Source organism: Oryza sativa, chromosome 5 (assembly GCF_034140825.1).
Source record: "Oryza sativa Japonica Group chromosome 5, ASM3414082v1".
Classification (NCBI taxonomy): Eukaryota; Viridiplantae; Streptophyta; class Magnoliopsida; order Poales; family Poaceae; genus Oryza; species Oryza sativa.
Window position 1 is genome coordinate 25,497,475 of NC_089039.1, and position 24,792 is coordinate 25,522,266.

At 47.1% G+C, this 24,792-nt stretch overlaps 5 protein-coding genes across 5 annotated transcripts; 2 read left to right on the forward strand and 3 right to left on the reverse strand.

Moving 5' to 3' along the window:
• The first annotated feature begins 1,139 nt into the window (after positions 1 to 1,139).
• Positions 1,140 to 4,322, forward strand: LOC4339294 (uncharacterized). The gene is made up of 6 exons (XM_015782137.3): positions 1,140 to 1,434; positions 1,511 to 1,660; positions 1,726 to 1,984; positions 2,088 to 2,306; positions 2,992 to 3,134; positions 3,702 to 4,322. Exons 1-6 carry the CDS (start codon positions 1,177 to 1,179, stop codon positions 3,999 to 4,001), a joined length of 1,329 nt encoding a protein of 442 aa, XP_015637623.1. The 5' UTR covers positions 1,140 to 1,176; the 3' UTR covers positions 4,002 to 4,322.
• Positions 4,323 to 5,816: 1,494 nt separating this feature from the next.
• Positions 5,817 to 6,943, reverse strand: LOC107278630 (uncharacterized). The gene has a single exon (XM_015783413.3). It carries the CDS (start codon positions 6,626 to 6,628, stop codon positions 6,266 to 6,268), a length of 363 nt encoding a protein of 120 aa, XP_015638899.1. The 5' UTR covers positions 6,629 to 6,943; the 3' UTR covers positions 5,817 to 6,265.
• Positions 6,944 to 9,520: 2,577 nt separating this feature from the next.
• On the reverse strand, positions 9,521 to 11,380 carry LOC9266334 (uncharacterized). Its single transcript, XM_015784630.3, has 2 exons — positions 10,403 to 11,380; positions 9,521 to 10,318 (listed from the first exon to the last, which is right to left on the reverse strand). Exons 1-2 carry the CDS (start codon positions 11,219 to 11,221, stop codon positions 9,905 to 9,907), a joined length of 1,233 nt encoding a protein of 410 aa, XP_015640116.1. The 5' UTR covers positions 11,222 to 11,380; the 3' UTR covers positions 9,521 to 9,904.
• A 294-nt stretch (positions 11,381 to 11,674) lies between these two features.
• Positions 11,675 to 14,844, reverse strand: LOC4339296 (uncharacterized). Its single transcript, XM_015784632.3, has 6 exons — positions 14,659 to 14,844; positions 14,470 to 14,542; positions 12,494 to 12,545; positions 12,350 to 12,419; positions 12,054 to 12,184; positions 11,675 to 11,863 (listed from the first exon to the last, which is right to left on the reverse strand). Exons 1-5 carry the CDS (start codon positions 14,746 to 14,748, stop codon positions 12,101 to 12,103), a joined length of 369 nt encoding a protein of 122 aa, XP_015640118.1. The 5' UTR covers positions 14,749 to 14,844; the 3' UTR covers positions 11,675 to 11,863; positions 12,054 to 12,100.
• Positions 14,845 to 18,234: 3,390 nt separating this feature from the next.
• LOC4339297 (PLASMODESMATA CALLOSE-BINDING PROTEIN 3) lies at positions 18,235 to 20,634 on the forward strand. The gene is made up of 3 exons (XM_015784631.2): positions 18,235 to 18,406; positions 18,778 to 19,051; positions 19,811 to 20,634. The coding sequence occupies exons 1-3, from the start codon at positions 18,355 to 18,357 to the stop codon at positions 20,169 to 20,171; spliced, it is 687 nt and encodes a 228-aa protein (XP_015640117.1). The 5' UTR covers positions 18,235 to 18,354; the 3' UTR covers positions 20,172 to 20,634.
• The last annotated feature ends 4,158 nt before the right edge of the window (positions 20,635 to 24,792 follow it).

Here is a 24,792-nt window from a genome sequence, read left to right on the forward strand (position 1 = left end):
CTATATTTATTTGATTTTACAAAAATTCTACATATAAAGTTTTTTAAGAAACACATTGTTTAGTAACGAAGTAGCATAGTTGAGATCAATTTTAGAAATAATTCTATATATAAAGTTTTTTAAGAAACACATTGTTTAGTAACGAAGTAGCCAAGTCAAGATCAATCCGATCCGAACGCAGCCTAAGAAACTAGAGATTATAGTAGAAACTACATGCGCACTTACTAAAACTATCCTAAACTTGACCTATGCGACAGGGATGGACTCCCTTCGACGAGTTTCCTCCGACAATATCGATCCAGCAACCAGGTCAGCTCTTTTCTTCACCACTACCCTCCTCCATGTTGCCGTTCGCCCTCGTCGGCGCCGAAAGGCATAAACCTGTCAGCGTGGCCCGTCTAGTTTTGTCCCAGTCCCAGCACCAGCTCACCACTTGCTATCAACCGCGCGTCTCTTGCGATCACGGTGTAGTCTCGCCAACCACCCCTCCTCCGCCTTCCAGACCATTTCTCTAAGCCCAATTCTCCATGTGGTGTTTTTTTCTCCTGAAGATAAAGATAAAGATAACGATGAAGATTAACTGTTTTATGTAGAACGTGGTGGTATTAACGTATAATTAATTGAGTTTTAATTATTACAAACTTAAAAAATAAATTAATCTGATATTTTAGAGCAACTTTCATATATAGAGTTTTCGCACGAAACGTACTGTTTAGTATTTTGAAAAGCGTGATACGAATATCCAAAATTTTATTCAGTTTTTGCAGTGAAAACTAACGGGTTTGTCTCCTCATTCACATCCGGAATCCTAAACCTTGAACCTAATCCCACAGCTGGTCGCGACGTGGTCTGAAAACGTTCACGCGCGCGATGGACGCGCTCACGCGCATTCGTTAGTTAGTTAGTTTGGATTTCCGGTGGAATGCGATCGGGAGACGGGCAGGCCAGGCTTCCGACCGAGACGCCGCCGAGGCCCTAGAGCGCAACTCCCAAGGCTGTAGAACAATCCGTGGACCGCAGCGTCTCTCAGCCACTCACCACGGCGACGTGTCATCCCATCCAGCCATCCGTCGTACCCCACGTCCAAATCCCAGAGCACCACCACATCTCCCCCAATTTTCCCAGCCGCGAACTCCTCCGAGTTGGTTGGCCTACGCGCCTAGCCAGCTAGCGACAATGGCCGCGTCCGCCGCCGCCGTGGCATCCACCGCGCCGCCGCAGCCGCTGCGGCCGCGCCGGGGGATAGCCGTGCCGTCGTCATACTCACACCGCGCGGCGACGCGGCCGCGCCTCGCCGTCTCGGCGTCCTCCACCACCACCGGCACCACCGAGACGACGAGCGAACGCGGCGGTGCCGAGCGGTTCTACTTCAACTTCACCGGGTTCCCCTTCCCGCTCGGGCCGTTCCTCAACCGCCGCACCATCCGCACCGAGGTAATTAACCCCGCCTGAATCCTTCTGCTCTCCGGCGGCGGCGGCGGCGCGTGTCTAATGGCGTCGAACGAAGCAGGCGGTGAAGGGGAGGATATGGCTGTTCGAGCAGGAGCAGGCACTGGGGTTCAGCAGCGTCTCCACCAACACCCGCATGACCGTCATCAAGCTCAAGTCCGGCGGCCTCTGGGTGCACGCCCCCATCGCGCCGACCAAGGAGTGCATCCAGGCAAGCAATCCCCGATCTCCCCCGTCTCCTCCGATTCAGCCTCGTCTCATGTCGCCGCCGTGCAGCTTCTCAAGGAGCTCGACGCGCCGGTGGAGCACATCGTGCTGCCGACCTTCGCCTACGAGCACAAGGTCTTCTTCGGGCCATTCACCAGGAAATTCCCCAGGGCGCAGATATGGGTGGCGCCCAGGCAGTGGAGCTGGCCGATCAACCTGCCGCTGGAGTTCTTCGGGATCTTCCGGGCCAAGCCCCTCCAAGACGAGGACGACGACACCCCATGGGCGGGCGAGATCGAGCAGAAGATGCTCAGCTCGCCTGAAGTTGGTAGCGTCACTGTCACCAACCAATTCGAGCTTCTATTTCATCAGCAAATGGATGCAATTTTTTTTTATAGCTGTGTGCAATGGTGTGAATTTGGTGATTTCAGGGATTGGACCCTATGTGGAGGTGGCATTCTACCACAAGCCTTCGCGGACATTGTTGGTGACGGATGCCGTCATTTTTGTTCCTCGGCAGCCACCTGAGTGTATCAGCAAAGAGTCGTTGCTGGCATCTGCCAAGAACGGCTTGGCAGTGAAGATTTTGAGCAAAGGAAAAGAGGTCCCAGATGAACCAGTTGTGGACAATAAGCTGAACCGTCAGAAAGGTGATTGTAGTGAGTTTGATCTGTACTGTCTAATTGCGGCTATGAGTGCCATGCCATATACAAGAATCACTTTATTTTTAATGTAACCTCTGAAAAGGGTGGGGAGTTCCTGCTTTTCATTAAGAAGAAGAGAGTAGTGCTCATTAAGAAACAAAAATGACTGAAACTAGTGAAATATAGTGCTCATGGTTTAGCAGAAATAGTGTTGTAGCACACTAGATCGGTATGCACCAGCCTCTGTTTATCTTTTTTGGGTCTGGAGTGCATAACGATCTTTGTTAAACAAAATCGTAATGTTCACTGCTTTGTTTCTGTTTCTTTGGTTTGCTGCATGACATTCTAAAAAAAATCCTTGCGAAGCTCATTTGGCAATTCCATTCTCTGTGAAGCTTCAGTGTAAGGGCTTGAGGTATTCCCATGGACTCCATATGCCTACTATATCGCCATATCGGTTATGAGGTCTTTACTCTGTATTATCCTCAATGCTGATATTCAGTTTTTTTCGTCTTCGCTGTAATGCCAAAGATTATTGCCTGTCCTCAGACATTTAATTTTCTGCTCAAAGCATAAGCATCTGATGAAAATTACAGCATAATGTTTTCTTTTCATAGAATAGGGTCATATATCTTCCGCATTGAATTGATAATACTAGAACATTGCAGTAACCTTGTTGGTGTAACAACAGGATGGGAGCGAATGGTACTGCAAATATTGTTTCTTGGTCCCTCAAATCTTCTGGAGCCAAACGCAAGTTTTGCTCAAATGTCTCAGAAGTTGATTGTCTCCCCAATTGTGAAGACACTTGTTTTCAGCAAAGTTCCAGAGAAGGTATGTTCATGTGGTGAATGGAAACTATAATACACTAGTATCTGCTGAACCTGGCTGAACATTACCTTCTGTGCTTTTGATCTATAGGATTCATAAAACTTAGAATTACAACTTGAATGTTTTCCACGGGACGCTACGACCACACATTTTATCCTTTGGGTGTCAATATCTTCAGCTTGTCATTACAAGCTGCCTCTAGTCAGAAGCATTTCCTTTTTCAGTTGCAAACCTGCAATGTGTATGTAAATGAGTCAATCATGAAAAGTTGCATGCCCAGACTAGAATATGAAGCAGCTTTAGGCATCCTTCCTATGTGCTACCATAATTTATGCACTGTCTGACTCATTATCTAAAAAAATTGCACTGGCTGACTTGCAAGTTTTATATACCATTGAAGTGCTGAAGTGGAATGACCTGAGATCCCACCAAGTAGTATTTCTGATATTTCTATTTTGAAAAAATAAAAAAAATCTTAATTTTTTGAACTAGCATTTTGGTATTTCACACTTCCCATACATTTCTCCCAATGTCAAGCCATTGAAAATTTGAAATCGTCTGCCTCTGCAGGTGAGAGACTGGGTCGACAGGATCGCTGCAGACTGGCCATTCAGGAGGATAATCCCAGCTCACTTCGCAGCTCCGATTAACGCGAACCGGTCCGACTTCTTGGCTGCCTTTGCTTTCCTAGATGAGTTCCTCCCCGAGCGATCTCCAGCATCGCCCGGCCTCTCACTCCTCTTTGCCTCGCTCATGGGCAAGGCGGCGAGCTACTTCCCCCCTGATGACATGAAGACCCTGTCATCCCTGGACGAGTTCTTGGTTTCAGTTGGTGCTGTCAAGAAGACAGTTTCAGGCAGAAAGCGATGATACGGAGAGATACTGGCAGATGTGTTGTTCATAGTTTTGTGTTGAGATGAGCTTGTTGCTGCTGTACATGGTTAACACTACTAAACTGTACTCCCTCCATTTCACAATTTAAGTCATTCTAGCATTTCCCACATTCATATTGAAGTTAATGAATCTAGACATATATATCTATCTAGATTCATTAACATCAATATGAATGTGGAAAATGCTAAAATGACTTACATTGTGAAATGGAGGAAGTATGTAGTTAGCCTTTATCCAGGATTATATTGTATATACCTTACTGCAGTCTATAGAAGAGGCCAAAATGTTTACAACTCAGCTGAACATCTGATGATTCTCTATGACTGGGTCTGGGTCTGGTCTATTTGGCATGACTCCGGCTACAACTTCAGAAAAGTCCAACTAACGGTTTCAGTTCTATCTAAAAAAGAGTGAAGTTGCTGAAGTGATTAAAAAATTAACTAGTGATGTGGAGCAGGTTTAAATCGCTCACTATGTAGCATCTATGTCGATAATTCAAGCATTGTATACGTCATTAGTTCAATTCTTCGTAGGAACTACCCGTGAGCTTGCAAAATATATCTGTTTATTATAAAGAGATTTGTTGTTCCTGACCCTGCTTCACCTCCACAATTTTATTACAGACTACGCTCTTTTGTAGTTAGATTGAGAAGGCCCTATGAGAATTTCTCTTGCCCGGGCTAGCAGAGAGGCATTCATGTTTGTCATTTTAATGGGGGTGGTGGGGTTCAGTTTAGCATTTAGAGAGCACAAGATTAGAATGCTGTGCACGGTGTCTGTGGAGTAATAATTCCTTGTTCAGATCGAGCCAAGTTCAGTTAATGCAGAAGGTCTGCATCCATGAGCCGTCACAAGCCAAAGTACATCATCTTCTGTATCCTCACGCGTCAGACATTAACCCCATTATAACCACTAACCAACGCGTTATACAACTTCTGATCTAAGTGCCCACTCCATCACTTTCCTCAGATAGTACACGCTTTTGCACTACTAACAGCGACTTGTACATGATTTTTTCTTAAAGACACATAGTTAGATCCACATCAACTCTGAAAATGTGAAGAAATAGTAGTTCAAAGCTGCACACAATCACTTATCACTGTATTTTACATGCCTTTGCACTACTAATTGTGACTTATACATGTTCTTTTCCCTAAACAAACATGATTAGCTCCACATCAATTCTGAACTTGTGAAGAAATAGTAGTACAAAGCTGCACACGATCACTACTACTACAACTGTATTTTTTCAGACTGAGAATGTGTAAACCTCGATTCCTACTCCACTTTCCTAGTGAGCAAAACCATCAAAACGTCCCCAAAATTAGCACAGCTCATTGCACACGCTCGCTGGACTTGTCTGAACTCTGAACTCAGAAGTCAGAACTGACATCCTTGTCAGGCAAAGGTAGTTAAGTCAGTTACCATCAAAAGATCTGAAGAACGGTAACATAACGACCAACAGTGACAAATTTTACTGGAGTACGTTAACTCCCTGTAACTGAAGAAGGGTTCAGATTGCAGGCTGTAAAATAAAAACTGGAGCAGTAAATACGAAGGCAGGTCAAAACCGTGAGAGTTAATGCGAAGGGGTGAAACTGACGACGAGCCGCCATTAATTTCTCCAACCTTTTCTCCGTCACAGGATGAGGCAGAGCACCATTTACTCCTCGGCGCCGCGACGCCAACGGCGACGCCGACCACAGGGTGATCATCATCAGATCAGAAGCAAAAGAGCAGGATATATACACACGCATGACCTCATGAACTACTCTCATGTACAGGGTAAAGAGATGAAAAAAAGAAGATGATATGCCTTTGGCTTCTCATTGATGATGTCCAGCCCATCAGCCACAGGGAGAAAGAGATGGATTATGGAAATGACAAATTGTATACAGACGTCACTGCTGCCAGAAAAGAACTTCCAATTTTTTTTCTTTTTTTCTGCATTGAGAAATGCAGGCCAAGAAAGCTACAAGAAACATGGTACTAGATGTTGCCAAGAATTGGGAGGAGGAAGAAGAAGAACTAGCCTATACATGCAATTCTATCTATGTTATTGTTGCCATGCTGATGTAGTAAGCATCGATCCTCCATTGTAAGTCCTTTCCGAGCTCCAAGAAAGTGCACCCGGAAAGCAAGAACAAGAGAGGACGACGTCGACGGATGATGAGCCCGGCTGCATGCCGATGTGTCCAAGAAAGCAAGAACTGACCAACGCCTCGCCGTCGCCGGCGTCCTCAGTTGTGCAGCGGGTTCGGCCCCGTCGGGACGAGCCGCTTGGCGACGCCGTAGCGCAGGTCGACCTCCTCGTCGCGTCCCGGCGGCGGCGCCGGCCTGCGGTGGTGGCGCCTGACCCCGCCGCGGTGGCGCATGAGCTCGTGGCACAGGGGCAGCGGCGGCACGGGCGCCGCCTGCCTGGACGAGCCGCCGCCGCACACCCTGGCGAGGATCGCGTCGACGTCGACGGCGGACATCTCCGGGGCCCGCGGCGGGCGCGGCTGCTGCTGCGCGGAGGCGAGGACGAGCAGCGACGCCAAGAAGACGGCGCGGGCGACGCTCCAGCTCCACCGCCACGGCGCGGACGGCGCCAATCCCCCCATGGCCACGGCGCCCCTTCTTGGTCAGGGGAGAGAGAGAGAGGAAGAAAGAAGCCAAGCTCAAGAAGACGACGGCGCGCGGCGATGGCTTGGCTGGTGGCCGCGGGCGATGATGATGATGAGATGAGACGGGGACGCGCGGCGCGGGGGAGGTGGGCTTTAAAGGCAGCGGTGTGAGGTGCATGAGGAAGCTGGAAAAACAAGCAACGGCTGCTAGCTGCTGTGCTGAGGTGATGGGCGGGCTGATGGGGTGATGGCTCGGTCGCTCGCGGAGTCGCGGGATCCCCGATTTCCCAACTAAATTTCGGGTGGAAAAAACGAAGCGAGACGGGCAGTTTTCCCCGTGCGCGCGCGTGTACGGGGGTTAGTACGTACGCGGAGAGGAGGAACCCAACACCCGTGACGCCGTGAGGACGCGGAACTCGACCGGGGCCGGGATGACACACACAGCCGGGTCCGGGCCAGTTCACCGCGAAAGCGGAAACGCAATGCCGACAGAATATTTCGCTACAGTCGGTTACGTGAAGGCTGCAGGGAGAAAACTAAACGGAGGGCCAGTTTTCACCGCACGGATGCTGCTCGCCAAAGGTCCATCAGAATGGCAGTGTTCATCACCGCACTGATGCTGCTAGCTGAAGGTCCATTTAGAATGCTCATTCGCTTGGCAGATTTGGTTTGTTCTTTTAAACTTTTTTTAAAAAAATAACGAATAGCACGAGATAGTATGTTTCATATCGATATGCCGGGAAAAAATTACAAAGACTACAACTCGAAAAGGTTATTGTTAGAAAAAGGGAAAACAAAACACACCACCACTTGCTTTAAACTTTGAGATAATCCAAAAAATGTCACTGACAGGCGTCCAAATCCAAGAAATAATATCGACAAGTTTGAGTTCCAAAAAATACCATTGTACAAGCGATTTTATCCAAAAATACCATTGTTGTTAGGATTCCATCCATACCGCACCATTAAGTGCTACAGGATGAACAATGTATTTATCGACGTGGAATGGATAGAACCCTAACGACGATGACATTTTTAGACAAAGTCGTTTGTACGGTAACATTTCTTAGAACTCACGCTTGTTGATGGCATTTCTTATATTTGGACGCTTGTCAATAACATTTCTTTAATTATCTCTTAAACTCTAACTTTTGGTGAGCTGAAACTGAGGACTGAAATACATTGCAAATAATTCAGTTTAAGACCGGGGAATTTGATTTTTGGTTAGCTCGGTTTAGTCTTCAGTCATGACTGAAACATCTGGTAGTTTTATGAGAAAAAAAAACAGATAAATCACAATCGTACATGATACTTCATAGGCTTCTAGCTATTATTTCGATCAGTTCAATTAAGTAGTTAACCGAGTGTAATGACCGAACTGATCGTATCTATTTATCTTAGTAAGAATCACAGACCGGGATCAGTTTGGTTAGGTTTTCGGTCATTTTGCTTGCTCCTTCCCTATGCTGAGCTAATTACGAAAGGCTAACCAACATCAAGAAAAGAGTAAATTAGGTTCTTGCCCTGTGTAAGAGCAAAGCTAATAATACAGCCGACCTGTTAACTATAAGATTCTTTTGTAGCATTCTCTTAGCCTACCCATATAATAGTGAACTCTTTACAATTAATATAGGGCCTACTTGTCTCTCTCATAGAGTTTTTTGGTTCTAGTGTCCAAGCCAGCTGTAAGTTTACAGCTCGCTTCTCCTCTCTCTCCTCTCTTCTCTCTTTCATCTCAGCATTTAGCCGGTTTATAGCCTACTATTATACTTGCTCTAACTGACGAGAGATGAGTGTAAATATGTACGAAAACATGTAAAACGTTCGTTCAAGTGTCTCCAGGACAACATGTTATTAATCTTAACGAATCAGAGCTAAAACAGCCAAGCAAGCAAAATTAGCGTTGTTATTGAATATAGTACCATTTTTATTGATTCACCGGCGGTTCAAACTTCAAAGAGCCACCTATCCTCCGCAATTGCCACCGCAAAAAACAATATCAAACCATACCTAATTCCCACCATTTTTTTCTTTTCTGTATTTAAAGATCGCATAAAAAGTTCACCACCTTTACTACAAGGTAAAATTCACACGTCCTAACTGTAACAGGCACTTTTCAATTCACTGTTCTATCAAACCTGTACAGAGTACGGCCATTGGAGTTGCCTGTTGGAAAGGCCTAGAACTGATACAATATGTGGTGTCTGACACTTTAGCCCGGCAACACGCATGTTCCTTTTGCCGGTCCAGCCAAAGTGATCCAACCCTGTACAGCAAATAAGCAATCCAGGACCTGTAAATCAAGCTAAAATAGGCATGGCCTGGATGGAACAGTCACCAATCACCCGTGGCATCACAGCCACAGGACAGTCAAAAGCGAGGAGCAATCAGTTGGGTTAGTACTGAATTAATATGACAGCTCCAGGACATTGTAAACTTTGTGCCCACAGCAACCATTATTGATTTTCTTTCAGGTCCTCCATAACCACTAATTTACAAGTAATGTATGCTGAAATTTGTGGTGTAACCAAAACAACAGAAGGCAATAGCAAGCCCCAAATGAAATTCACTTGAAGATCTGAAATGTGAAGTATGGCTTCATTCATCAAACAGATACCAAAAGACAGGGAAAACAACATTGACTGAAGAAATAAATTGGTGGATGGCTCAAATTCTGGGGAAACAATTAAAGAAGCCACGTTGTAATAAACTTAAAACAACCAAGACAGCCGAATGGTAATCAACATGAGTTATCCAACGAACAAAGATAGAAACTCAGTCAAGGTAGTATTAATGTGTGATTTTCTTCATGAGTTAGCTGCCAAACAAAGATACAAACTCAGTCAAAGTAGTACTGAAGAGTGGTCTTCTTCAGCTAGAAATAACATCTGAAGTTCAAACTGCAGCACAGGGAATTTCGATTAATCAAAATGGACATGATTGACAGATTAATCCAAGATCCCACATGATGACATCAAGCAGGGTATCTTTAGTGCACAAAATGATCCAAGCTAGAATTATCGATGCTAAAGCTAACAGTGCAATTGTATAACCCAGCAACAAAGGCAATGAACACACAGGGAATTTGAGCATACAGCAGGCTAAGGCTCCTAGTTCCAAAGATCATAGCTGCAGCACAAACTCTACCATCTGAAAAGTTCTAAACTCTTCTCAGGAAATATCAGTGAAAAAACAACGGTAGGAATGTAACAACACCATGACAATCCACATAATTCTAAACCTCAAATTGCATCGCAGGATGCGAACCACAGGTTATCTCCTCTCCTCGTCAATCCTTCTCGGCTCCATGTACACAGGCATTGGCGCCGCAAGCCCGGGCTTGGCATGAGCACCCCTCTTACTGTTTGAGCGCTTCCTCGCCTCAGCTTCAGCAGAGCTCGAGGTCTCAGAGCTCTCATCAGCATCACTGCCATGCTCTTGCTCAGCCTCATCATGCAGCTCTTGGACTTTACCATTACCACAGAAACCTACCTTCTTCTTGTTCATCGCTGACGGATTAGCCGCAAATGCGGCATTGCAACCTTCATGGTAGTCTTTACAATCCAATTCGCCATTCATTGCCATCTCCCCATGCTCTTTGACTAGCACCTTATCAACAAACTCCAAGATCCGGGTAAGCTCCCGGCTCACCGCGCGCTTTCCCTCACGGATCATCGGGTCACCGCCCTAATCAGAAAACCCAAGATCAGAACACCGTTCCAATGGAATGCCTACCTAATTGAATATGCCCATGGTACGGGTTCTCATCACCTGGATCGAGTCGAGATGGAAGAGGAGGGCCATGGCGGCCTCAGAAATGGCGGCGGGGTCGCCCACCCTGCCTCGCCCGGAGAGGGAGCCCCGGAGCGCGGCGGCCTTGGACCGGAGGACGGCGAGCTCCTTGAGGTGGCGCAGCGTGCGGGACCGCCGCGCCAGGAAGCGGCGGAAGTGCGCCTGGATCGTCCGCGCCGCCCGCTCCCTCGCTGGTGAAGGCGGAGCCCGCGCACGGCGTGGCGGCGGCGGCAGCGAGGCCGGTGCATCCTCGTCGTCGTCCTCCTCCTCCTCGTCGTCCTCCTCCTCCCGGTGCGCGGCCGCGCGGGGGCGGTGGCGAGGGTTCCGGTGGAGCGGGGGCGGCACGGGCGGCGAGGCGAAGCAGCGCGGGAGGGTGGACTCGAGCGCGGCCACGCGGCGCAGGAGCGAGTGGAGCACGGCGTGGCTGTGGTCCGACGGGTTGGCCTGCTGCGGCTGCGGATACTGATGGGGTTTGGGCTGCTCGTACTGGTACTGGTACTGGTAGTGGTACGCGTGGTGCGCCGCGGAGGTGGGCGGCGGCGGCGGCGGCGGCGGAGGCTGGGTCTGCGGCTGCGGGGGAGTCGGGGCCGGGGGCGGGGGCGCGGAGCCGAGGAGGAGATGGGCCGCGATGGCGTGGAGGAGGTGGTCGGAGGCGGAGGTTGGCGCGGGCGGGGGCGGGGGCGGCACGGGGTAGTAGTAGCTGGTCGGCGCGGGGTAGCAGCCGCCGTCGCAGCCGCAGCAGCAGGAGCAGCAGGCGGGCGGAGGCGGAGGCGGGTCGTGGTGGTGGTGACGAGGCATTTCTGCGGATCAGATCGGCGCGGCGGCAGCGGCGGCGGGGAAAATCACATCGGGGAGCGGAGGGGAGAGGGGGGAAGGGAAAGGGAGAGTGCGCTGCGCCCCACGTGCTCCGGCCTGTCTCAGCACGTCGCGGCGCCGCGGTTTCGCTCGCTGACGGGTGGGGCCGCCTTGGGTTTCCGCTCGGGGTTTATCGACTGGTTGGTCGGCATCCGTGGACTTCATCGGCGGCTGGCCCTGCCGTGGGTTCCAATGGGTTTGGCCTTTTTTTTTTCCGGCAGAATTACGTGCCGTGCTGGACTCGCATCTCATCACTAGACCCACCCGAAGCTGCCCAGCCATGGTACGATGGTTGCTCCATTTTTCAGCAACGGAAAGGCACGATTGCAACGCAGCATCAAAATCTCATCGCAACGGAAAAACGGATTAAATGGTAGTAGAGCGAAGAAACGGCACTGATAGTTAACGGGTACTGAGATCCCGTACCATTGACTGCATATCCTAAGTCAACAGAAGCTGTACAAGTCACAGTAAGCACTAACACAAAGACACGGCCGAGCAAAATGTGTTCTTTCAGTTCGAAGTGTGCCGTCAAGAGATGTCTACGCAAGAGAATCATTGGAAACATCATAAGATTCGTAGTCCCTGCAATGCGGAAATTCATATAGTATGTAAGTCAAAACCAACAGCCTACTACTACCTCCAACCCAAAATATATAACAATCTAATCTAGTAACAGACAAGATACCTATCCAGATTCGAAGGTTGCTATATTTTTGGGAGTACAAAATTTGGCAGGACAAGTGAGCGACAATGTATGGTGCCTAGTGCTTACCCTCTGTTAAATTACGAAGGATGTTGCGCTGCAGGGTTACTGGGCTATCATTCGTCCTTGTTAAAGAAACTTTCAGGTAAGGAAAATTCTTCTCCTTGAGTGAAGTTATCCTTCTCGTCGTCCTCTGGCTTCTGCATTTTTTTCAGACCGCATCAAAAGTGTGTCCAGACTCCATAAACAAGTCGTAAACTTATCCATAGATCGAAATCTAATTAATTCCGTGTAAATAGAAAACACAAATTCATAGTTAGTAGAGACATAGAAATGAGAAAGAGATTATTGGTATTTCAAATTACCAGCATTTCTAGGTTGAAGAATCGGTCCAGTAGTTGTAAAACTTCATCAGCAGAGAATTGTCTATCAAGACTGAAGGAATTTAAAGATGGTCAGTTCAGATCAGAGATTTCATAGAACAGAAATTAAATTGAACATATAGTCACCTTTTTCTCAAGTATTCCATTAGACCATAGATAACAAAGTGACGATGAATGCCTACAAAATAAAGTACAGCAGATTTATTAGCATATAACAGCAAAAGGCATCCTTCACAAGACATATCAAGCTGTATGCAGCAAGGTTCACAAAAGACAAAACAATTTTAGTAAAAAATGCCAAAACCAATAAAGGCCAGCCATCACTTCAAACTAAAGCCCAAAAATATACAACAAAGAACTACTAAGTTCACAAAAAACACAAGACATGAGATGCATATGATATCACAGGGCATCATGACATAGAGATGACTTTGCATTTGGTTATCAAAGACAAGCAAGCACTTGCCGCCAGAAAACACTATAATAACGACCAGTATAACTGCAAGACCACTAAACACCATGGTTCATCCTCCAATTCAATTAACATTTTGAGTTTTTTTTTTAAGTTATGTAGCCTACATGTTGTTTTACATTTTATGATTTATTCCTAATTTACAGTATCGTCTGGTGAAATAAGATCTCTTAAATTTAGGAAATTCCTAAAATGTGGACCATACCCCACAGTAATGGTGTGGAAGCTATGCACGTGCCACAACAAAAAGTCATTGTGGAAAACTGGAAATTCAATTTATGTAATATGTAACCTAAATTACTTATCATTCAACTGATCGAGTTTCGTTACATAGAATGCTACAAAGATTTGCAGATACTAATGAGATTTGAGGTGACAATAAACGGATAATCAACATGGATACATTAAAACAATTAGCCATAAATGGAATTGCTTGAATCAAGTGTGTGCATTAGCAACCTGACTTGCAGAGCGTAATTTCTCAGCCCCATGAAAGAAACAGAAAACTCAAGCTGCAGACTTAGTATTACATTCTAGCCTATTCAACTCAGAAATGCTTTGCTCTTATAACCTTCATTGCATTCTATTAAACTTAGTATTTGATGGTACACTTAAGGTTACTCATTCCCAGACTGGTCATCATTACTAAAGAACCTAAATAAGCACTCCTATAACTAGCTGTGCAGTAGAGCTCAAATATAATCATGTGTTAATATTAGATTATACTCCCTCTATCCCAAATTATTGGGACCCTTGTAGTTCGAGCAACAAAGGTCCCCATATTTTGGGACGGATGGAGTAGTTGATTAGCAATTTCTAGCCATACAAGGATTTTATAGTAAACTCAAAATCTAATTGATCAAAGACGACTTAATTGATCAAAGATGACCTGATTATGGCATTTATCAGCAAAACCAACGAAACAAGCAACTTCATGAATTTTTGGTTTTCAAAATAGAAGCGAGGCATGGTTTCCTAAAAAGAGGACGAGGCCCACAAAAATTATGCATAACCCACTTAATTAATACTTCCATGAATCGGTGTAGAGGTCCAAATTATTCTCACTATATGAAGGGGGGACCCACTCTACCTACCTTAGTTGAATATCAACAATAAACTCCTACCTATGTAATTCATTGAACAGTAACATTGAGAAAAAAGGGGATTTGTAAGTGCGGTGCAGTGGGCGGGAGCGAACTAGATATTCCTTCATATGTACAAATGTACAAAACTTGTAGCCGTAAACCCAAATTGTGTTATGTGCAGGAACAGAAATGATAGAGTACTAAGGATGCCATATTCATTGTTTTGCTCTTTTAGGTGTTATTACAACTGTTGTCAAGACTATCCAAACTGACAGTGGCAGGCTTATAATTCCAAAACTAATTAATCACGTATCCTCGCACACTCTTAACCACGGTAAATGTGTTAATGCGATTTCAAAACGGAAGATCCAACCTCCAACCTCACACATAGTCACATAGAGCTGTTCTCTCTTTCTCTAAGAAAAAAAGGCATCATGTCAGCAAACAAAAGATCAAGCAAAAACTAAATACACATCAGAGCACGCGAAACAACATATCACCAGAATGGGAAGCTAAAGGAAATAACACGGCGAAGCATTTTTAACCTTTCAGTTTGGACGGAGGGTAGAACTCGAGAGCCTGAAGCACCCGCAGCTCCAGCTCCACCTGCGATTGCTCCTGTACACCAACAAGCGCACACACGACAAGGACAAGAAAGCATCAACCTCAGATAACAGTCATGCGCATCCCTTGTTCGTAAGAAAAAACAAAAGGGGGGGAGGGCGGGGCGGGACCTTGGGAAGGGACGAGGCGGAGGAGGGCGGCGCCTGGGCCGGCGACTGGGCGGAGATCCCCTCCTGCTCCTCGTCGGCGGCCGCCTCCATCCCCGAGCTCCCTTTCGCCTTCGCCACCGCGGCCGAGCCCTAGCACGCCGGAAACCCGAGGGGAGGGGAAGCTGGACCACGCAGGCTATGGGAGACGAGCAGCATTCGGCCACCAACGATAAAAATCGAGCAGGAGGAGTGGAGGCCCACCACCACCGGCCCACCACTGCTCCCGGCCTGGATGAATTTTGGGGCCTTATGGGTGTTGTCAAACGGAAGCCCATTTAAGAATGGACTTCACAATATAAAGGGTCATGTTGGGCAGAGTAGGCCCAGATCTAACGTTTTCACAAGATTACTCAGAAATATTCTGATGAAGATTAATAGCCAAAATAAACCTTACCAAATTTTGGCATTACCAAAATTTTAACAGAATTTCTTATATAGTACCAAAGTTTGGCAACAAACTAAATGTATGCACATTTAACAACTTTGCCAAAAAAAAAGTATAGTTAGAAATGACATCAATCTAAACAGCTCCTGCTCATTAGACTTGAGATTTTACTACGGGATGGGCTTGACCAAAGGTTTCTACAAATCCTAAAAATTACATGTGGGATGGTCTAATTCATAGTAATTTTGCAAGAATGTAGCGTGGGCTCAAATCTCATGCAGATCTTCGTTTGTGTTCATTCTCTCTCTAGATTTGTATATTGTTTTACCTCAAGTATCAAAATAACTAAGTTTAGGAATTATGTGTGTGGAATTCTAAAAATTCAAGTTAACTACAATCCTGCTTTTACACCTTTCCAAAACCACCCACACAGTTTTTAAAGAAATCCACACACTCTAAAATCTTACTATTTTAAAAGCAGAGTGGACATTCTGGCCATGTGATCCGAGGTGGCATGGTTGGAGAACACTCCCACACCATGAGACCACTCCACCTCGCATGATTTTTTCTTACGACGCACTTCCAAATTTTACGCCCTGTTATATTGAAAGTTTAAACATCTATTTAAAATATTAAATATAGGCTAAAAAATAACTAATTGCATGGATTGCGACTAATTTACGAGATGAATCTTTTAAGCCTAATTGCTCCATGATTTAACAATGTGGTGTTACAGTAAACATTTGTTAATGACAGATTAATTAGGCTTAATAAATTCGTCGAGCGGTTTATTGATAGATTCTGTAATTAGTTTTTTTATTAGTGCTTGAACACCCTATATAATATCTGATGTGACACGTTAAAACTTTAGAACCCTGGATCTAAACACCCTCTGACATAGTAACATTACGTTGTTCAACTGGTTGGGTTGTGCGTGAATAGTTTCTCAAGTACAAAGAGACAGTTGTGGGCTGCAACTGCATCCCTCTGTCCTAAAAAAGACAAACCCCGAGTTTGTGTGTCCAATTTTAACTGTCCGTCTTATACGAAATTTTTTTATAATCCGTATTTTCATTGTTGTTACATGATAAAACATGATTAATATTTTATGCGTAACTTGTCTTTTTAAATTTTTTCATATTTTTTTCAAATAAGACGGACGGTCAAACGTTGGACACGGAAATCAGGGTTTGTCTTTTTTTTTTTTTTTGACGGAGGGAGTACTGCCTTGCCACGTTAACTAATATAGTGTGGTAAAAAAAAATGCAAATTTGGAAGTAAAATATTTCATTGTGCACGTAAGACGATTCTAAAAAATGAGACAGTTTGCTATAGTTAAAAACTGTGTTACTACTAGAACGTTTAATCTAAGAGACTGTTGGGGGAATCTATATAGATATAAAATTTAGAAAACGAACTATAAATCAGAATATATGAAAGTTCAGTTTTTTCTATTCTTATATGCTTTTACTACCAGCCAACTAATTCAGAATCTTAAACTCTTTCAAAGAAGTTTATGTAATTTTCAACCCATTAGCATACTGCCTTCTGGAACACTGAAGTAGAGTTAAGTAAAACAAAACTGTCAAAAAGATATAAAAGATATAAGAGCATGTATAGTAGCAGACTATTAGCCAGCTATAAACATATTTTAGTGAGATAAATTATGAGAGAGAAGAGCAACAGGCTACAGCCAGCTGCAGTACGGACTCTAAAACACAGTGTGTGTATGACTGATGAGACCATATATTAATAGTATAGTAAGCAACTATTGTATAAATTGATTATTAGGTTAACTATAGGTAAATAAAAGCTAGCAGTGAACTATACTATTAAACTTTCTCTAAGTAGCCGACCTCCTAGTGGCCCATCATCTCCATCATCACCTCTCTAGAACACACATCCCTTTTGCCTTTCCTCCCGGATCGAACCTATCCGTTATTTAATCCGACACTGGGTAAGTTTTGTCGGAATGATACACGAATATACACAACTTCTAGAATATACTTCTTCGTCTCATTAAAAAAATATTTTTTAGTTTTTATACAACTTTTCTTTTTCATTTAACTTCCTGTAATTATTATTTTTAATTATTTGATGATAAAATATAAATAATATTTTATATGTGATTATTTTAAATTTTCTAATAAAACAGACGATCGAATGTTGAATACATAAGCCATGTTTAGTTCTTTGGCCAATTTTTTTTAAGTATACGAACACATATTTGACGTATTAAACGTAGACTAATAACAAAACAAATTACAAAATTCGCATGTAAACCGTGAGACAAATTTATTAAGTCTAATTAATCTATCACTAGCAAATGTTTACTGTAGCACCATATTATCAAATTATGGAGCAATTAGGCTTAAAAGATTCGTCTCGCAATTTACACGCAATCTTTGTAATTAGTTATTTTTTATTTTATATTTAATATTCCATGCATATGTCAAACATTTGATATGACATGGTGAAAAATTTTACCAATGGATCTAAGGCTGTGTTTAGTTCCTTTCAAAGTTGAAAATTTAGGTTAAAATTGGTACGATGTTACTGAAAAGTTATGTGTATACGACAGGTTGATGAGATAAAAAAAATTAAAAGTTTGGATATAAACACAGGCTAAATAGTCCTGAATATAAAGTCCCCCAGAATCCGAACGTTAGCCCCCTCTCCTTTTCCTGTCCAAAAGGCCATCTCCTCCCCAACACTGGGCCGCGCCGCATCGTCTCCCATGCCATGCCACGCCAAAGCTGGACAGCGCGCTGTACCGTGCGCGCATTGTGCGCACACCGTCTCTCTCTCCCCTTTCCCCCTGAGACAGAGGACGATGAGTCACCACCTCACCGCCTTGGCTTGGCTAGCACTAGCAGTAGCCCAACACAGCAGCGAAGGGGAGAAGAAAGAAAAATAAAGCCGTTGGCATGCGGACACGGCGGCGCCTCGCCCAAGGGGGGGGGCTCTCCTGCACGGTCACGCACGCACCACTGTGACACACAAACGCTGCCACGCTGACGAGGTGTTCAGAGAGAGGAGAGAAAAATAAAAGAAAGAAAGGGAAAAAAAAGGGTCTCGTCTCATGGTCGGTCGGTGTGGCTGGCTGATGGCTGTGCTCGCCGATAAAAAGGACACCGAGGCTCGGTGAGGTTGACAGCACTGCACTTCACAGTTCACACCACCTTCCTTCCTTCCCGACTCCCCACACCGGCCGGTCTCCTTCTCGCTGCAGGGAGAGAGAGCTCGAGCTCTTCTCTGCTGCTGCTGCTGCCATGGCGATTCCGTTGCTGCTGCTGCTCTTGCTGGCCATGTCCACAGGCTCAGGTACGTGAGGCCCCAGCCCAAAACCTGCATCCTCTGCGAGAAAGGGACAAGCAAATCGAACTCGTGTCTGTTCAGTTGTTCTTGAGTTTCTTGCCCATTTTTGTTATTACCACCGTGCACGTAGTTGCTCGTAGGAATCTTTGCCTGGAGCAATGGCTCAATGTTTATCTTGCAATTTCTTGCGCATAGCCTCTTTCCCCCTTTTGTTCGTGTGCACAGTAGAAACATCGAAGAGGAGAGATTCACTCCGAGCCTCTGCTAGCTAGTGCTAGATTTGAATCAGATTTGAGACATGCATGCATTCAGTTCTGAACTTTTGAGCTACCGATTTGAGCTAACCTGTGTTCCCGTTTGGCGGCGGCGGCGAGCAGATGGGGCGTTCTGCGTGTGCAAGCCCGACCAGAGCCCGGCGGCGATGCAGAAGGCCATCGACTACGCGTGCTGGCGCGGCGCCGACTGCACCCAGATCATGCAGTCCGGCGCGTGCTACCAGCCGAGCACCATCGTCGCGCACTGCTCCTACGCCACCAACTCCTACTTCCAGAAGAACAGCCCCATCGGCGCCACCTGCGACTTCGGCGGCGTCGCCACCCTCACCAACACCGACCCCAGCTCCGGCACCTGCAAGTACCCGGCCACCGCTAGGTACATTCCCCCAAAAAACCTCCCCTTCTTTCACATCCTTTTTTCTTGTGTTCTTGTTCAGATTAATGGACTATGGTTAATGTTTGTGGTTAGTGAGTTCTTGGACCTGGAAAAGAAATGAGAGTATCTTAGGCAATCTGCAGTTTTGGCCTGATGCTTTGCATCAATCTAGATTCTTTTATGTGAGCACGCACGGCCGTACTGACTGCAGTTAGATTTGTTTAATTTACCGAGAACTCACTGATCTAGAAGAGTATATACTGTTTCTGCGTCTACCAATACGTATATTCAGAGCCGTGTATCATGCTGCGAGTTGCAAATTTGCAAGTTGGCAGCGCCGAACCTGGAATAATATACTAGTTGAAAGTTGAAACAATGTTCGGTACTACCAAAAGGTTGCATCTTTCCATGCAAAAGTAGTGTTACTTGTAGTTCATAGCTGGTTTGCTGCTTTGCATATGGTTCTTGTCCATGTGAAATTAAAAGGCATTCTTAACGGATCTTCTAATCGGAGCTTAAAGCAACGTCTTTTGTGGATGAAAGCGGCTTGCCGGGGTCTGCCGGCCGCCGCGCTACCCTATCTCAAAGTACATTGCACCTACACACCAGCTCATCAGTATCTGCATATACACTCCACTCAGACTACCTTTCTTCAGTCTAAGCATGTCCAGAATTTTCAGTGCACAATGTCTTCAAGAATTTATAAAGGAGGTTTCTTACTTTCTTTGCTCACTACTACGTCTGATTTTTTGTGTGCAGCGGCGTAGGCACCGGAATGGGAACCGGAACCAGCACCGGCACTGGCACTGGAGTTGGCACCGGCGGCACCGGCACTGGTGGCGCAGGCGTCGGCGCAGGCACCGGCACAGGCGTTGGCACAGGAACCGGCACCGGCGCAGGCATGGGCACCGGTGCTGGTGCCGGCACCGGGATCACGACCCCGGGATCGACCACCGGCACTCAGGGAGGCGCCCTGAGCCCACCGTTTGGCGGCGCATATGGCCCGTCGGCCGGCGCCATGAACCCCGACTACAACGAGGCCGCGCCGGCGCGCTCCCAGCTGGCCGCCGCCACCTCCGTCCTCCTCGCCGCCGCACCATTCCTGTTCCATCTCATCTAGAGCCACACAAGGGGGCAGTGGATTCCGTCTCGTCGGTGGTGGGGGCGCACGGCGCCGGCCGGAGTTTGGTGGGCATTGCAATGCAGCGGCGTTGCCGGCGTTGGTGCTTTGTCTCGCCCGCGCTTTCCGGCCTGTGCCGCCACCCCTGCTGGTTTTGATCGATCATCAGTGTATTCAGTAGTGGTACTGGGAGTACTCCTTCAGTAGTAGCCTACTCTCTCTGTTATTCAACTGACGAACTCTTCTCCCTCGTGTGCCGGTGACTACCCATCATACCATGTGGTGTGTTGTTTGTACCGGTGCAAATGCGTAGGTGAAGAGAGATCTAGAGATATTCTTTCGTGGTAGTAGCAGTTTGTGTGTGTTTCGGACATATCTGTGTTACTGTTCACCGTGTGTCGTGTTTTTTATGCTGCTACTAGTACTAATAGTAGTTGGTGGTGGCCGCTTTTCTAGCTTGTTACTCCTCAGTGCGTACCATGCTAATATGTTGGGACTCCTCGTTGTGAACTCGTGCTGCTCCCCTGCGCCGTCACGTGCTCTGCACCGCGCTACGACGCTGCGTCGCACGCCTGGGGCTCAGGCGAGCACATGGACGGTTTGCACGGACGTGGTAGGAGCAGCATCCGATCTGGGAGATGTGTTGGGTGCAGTGGTCTGGTTCGATCTGGAGGAGTATTTTGTCTCGCGAGCTTTCGGGAGACGTGGGGTTCCATCGCGGTGCGTGTGCCGCGCGAAACATGCCGACACGGCGAGACCGACACATTGGCCTCGCGAGGTGGTGGTGATCTCTTCGGGACTCGGTGCGGTGCGGGACCAGGCCAGATGCGCGCGGTGGCGACTGGATGCGTAGACCCGGTGACCGGCCCATGGCTCCGCGCAGCCCACGACGTCGCCCGCTGATGGCATGGGCTCCTCCTCGCCTCGCGATGTGCGGCTCGGACACCGGAAAACTCGTTCCGGCCTGTCGCTGCAATGGGACGCGCTCCGCTTGATGATAGTCGAGTCTAACATTCGTTCCTAAACCGAAATATCAGGTGTATCCCATCCTCCCACTCACTATACCATGCCTAAGTGTTAGCTTTGGTCCCTCGACAGTATAGTGACCGGTTTTGGCTCCCTCCTCTCCCTCTCCTTCTTCCCTCTCTTCCCCATCTCTCAGACTCTCAAGCGTGCCTCGGACATCGTGGCCCTGCTCATCATCATCACCTCGTCGGCATCCTCCACCTCCACCGACCTCGCTGCCCTTCTCGTGCTCAAGGGCGTCATCCCCCACGACCACGACTCTGTTCTCACCACCTAGTCCTCCTCCACCACCAACTACTACCTTAGGCGTGGTGTTCCCTGTCACCCCAACTACGCCGCGGTCGCCGCCATCTACCTCCCCATGGACTCCCTCTTTGGCGCCCTCCAGGCCTTCCTGCCCCCGCACCTTCACCGCCTCGACCAATCCAGTAACTTATTCGAGCTCATCCCTGCCGTCTTTCTTGCCTCCCCGACAATTTGCTACCTCAACCTCTTCAGCCACCTCTTAGGGCCTCTCCCCGCTGCATGTCGGAGCCAGTCACTCACCTACCTCCGCCTCTCCGCCGCCAATGTTGTCACCGTCCGAAATCTCCAGGGCTCGTGCAATGCCGCTCCCTCGGCCTCATCAACCTATCCCACAACGTCCATGAGGGGTCCATCCCTTGCTCCCTCGCTATACTCGCCACCCTCCGTGTCCTCGACGTCCCTCGCAACAGCCTCACCGACAGGATCCCCACACACCTCATCGCCTATCAAAACCTCGTCGTGCTCCTGCTCACGAACATCATCGCCAAATCACAGAGGGAACAACCAAAGTTCAACGCCTCTCCCTCTTCCCTCTCTTGCCTTGTCGTTCCTTTCCACACGCACACAGTGTCGTCAAGCTCAAGCTCAATATACTTGTGGTCATCGTCGACGCGTCGTCACCTCCATTCACCGATGGCCCCAGCTGACGTCATATCCCCTCTTGTCGGGCATCCTCTAGTAGCTGTGGACTGTCGTGGCCCCTACTTCGCTGTTGCGCGCCGCTGGAGCCCCCTTCTTGCCGGCCGCCTCGCTCCAGGGAGAGGGGCAAGAGGGAACGAGTTGGTCGCTAACATGTGGGGCCCACTCGCCTCGTTAGTCAAAACCAGCCATTATATTGCTGAGAGAACAAGGTTGACACGATAGTGTTAGTAGGGAATGAGCTATACCTGGTATTTTGATTCTTGAATGAATTTCAGACTCAACGACAAATTGTGAGGGAATAAGTTCACCAGCCGTCCCTCCACTTTACGTCGAGTCTGTCTGAGGCCCCTAATCTCCAATACCAAAAATCTTCACCCCTAAACTATATAAAACTGTGCAATTTAGGTCCTATAGCAGTATGGATCTCTGGTTTCGCTGACGTGGCATCCTAGTCAGCAAAATAAATAATAAAAATATATAGGGCTCACATGTAAGTGATATGAAAAAAGTGGGATCCACATATCTTTTTTCTTCTCTCTTTTCTTTTTCTCTCTTCTCCTCTTCTCTTCAATGAAGGAGGCCGGCGATGGGCGGAGCAGCGACGGGTGAGCGCAAATGTGGGTGGCGGGCTGAGCGCTGGCGGGCCTGCAAGGCCAGCAGCAGGCGAGCGCGGCAGCGGTCAGCGGGCGGAGGGCGGCGAGCGGCAGGCGGAGCGGCGGCGGATAGAGCAGCGGTGGGCGAGCGCGGAAGTGGACCTGGGAGGCCGGCGGCTGGCGGCGCTCTTCTTCAACAAGCATGAGAGGCTGGCGGCGGGCGGCGGATAAAGCAGTGGTGGGCGAGCGTGGTAGCGTAGTGGCGATGGGCGAACGCGGTATCATGTGGCGGGTGGAGGAGGGAGCCGCAACGGTGGAGGTAGCCGGAGGAGAAGCCATCCTTCTCTACGGCGACGGCCTACTCCGCCCGCCGCGTCGTTTGTCGTCCTCGTCGTCGGCCGAGCCATCCTTCCCTACGGTGTTCGCGCGAGCGCGCACCTATCCTCGGAGGTGATCCGCTCCTTCATGGAGCTACGTCGCCTCCGGTTCGAGCTCACCACGGAAGAAGGCGTGCTGCCCGCCATCGTCGCTCCGCACCCCGCTTGCCCTGCTCTTGACGGAGAGAGGATAGAGAGAGAGAGAGGAGAAAAGGAGTGAGGATGACATATGGGCCCCACAATTTTTTTTATTCTGACTAGGATGCCACGTTATCCAAACAACCCATATGTACTATCATGTAACCTATTTTGCATAGTTTGAACATTTAAGGGGTAGACATTCCTGGTATTTCAGTTAAGGGACCTTATATAGACTCGATGTAAAGTTGAGGGATGATATGTGAACTTACTCCAATTGTGAATATATTCCCCCGTTGAAATCATGTTTAGGTCCAATCAACAATGAGGCCGTGCTGGGCTGGATGCGGTCAAGTGTCAACTGGTGGGTTGTGGGCCGCTCGGCGGAAGATGATGGAGAAAGCCAGCAATGCGTACGGGGACGAACTCACTCCCACTCATTATTGATTCTGGTGGTACTAATAACTCAAGTTGTCAAGGTGGCCATCACAGTCAAGAGCTTCATTATCTGATTCGACCACTCATTAATTACTCACTCAACTCATGGTGTGATTTGATTCTTGTACCAGGAACATATACTGTAGACCGATAGACGTACGATGAAAAAGGGCCATGTAGGGGGCCTGATGCCCTGATTGATATGATGTATATATAGGAGCTTAAGGGGGTGTTTAGATGGGGCTAAAACTTTTTAGCCTATGTCACATCGGATGTTTGGACGCTAATTTAGAGTATTAAACCAAAAAAACTAATTTCATAAATGAGAGCTAATCCGCGAGACGAATTTTTTAAGCCTAATTAATCCATAATTATCAAAAGTTTACTGTAGCATCACATTGTCAAAATCATGGCGTAATTAGACTCAAAAGATTCGTCTCGCGAATTAGTCCAAGGTTATGGAATGGGTTTTATAATTAGTGTATGTTTAATACTCTAAATTAGTGTCCAAACATCCAATGTGACAGAGACTTGGAATAAGTCTGCCTAAGCCAAATGGTACGTTGGCACAATCGCTGTGATACTGTGATATATAGTCGTGTGACGTTTGCTCGGCGTGTGCAGGCATGTGACCTTTTTACTCCTACAGTGCTTCTACTGTGTACTCGCCGAAACGGCCCGAAATGAAAAAACTAATTTCATAACTCGCCTGTAAACCGCGAGAATTGCGAGACGAATCTTTTGAACCTAATTAATCCGTTATTAGCACATGCGGGTTATTGTAGCACTTATGGCTAATCATGGATTAATTAGGCTTAAAAGATTCATCTCGCGATTTCCTCCCTAACTATGCAATTAGTTTTTTAACCTATATTTAATACTCTATACATGTGTCCAAAAATTTAATGTGATGTTTTTTGGAAAAATTTTTGGGAAACTAAACCAGGCCTAGATGTACGTACGTGTTGGCTATCTTAATTAGCTAGTGGATCTTGGTGTGTGCTGAGCATGTGAAGTTAATGGGGGACCTTGCAAAGCCACCTTGCAACGGCCAGCCTTTGTCCCTGTTTGATGTTCTTGTTTTACATAAATGGTACAGTA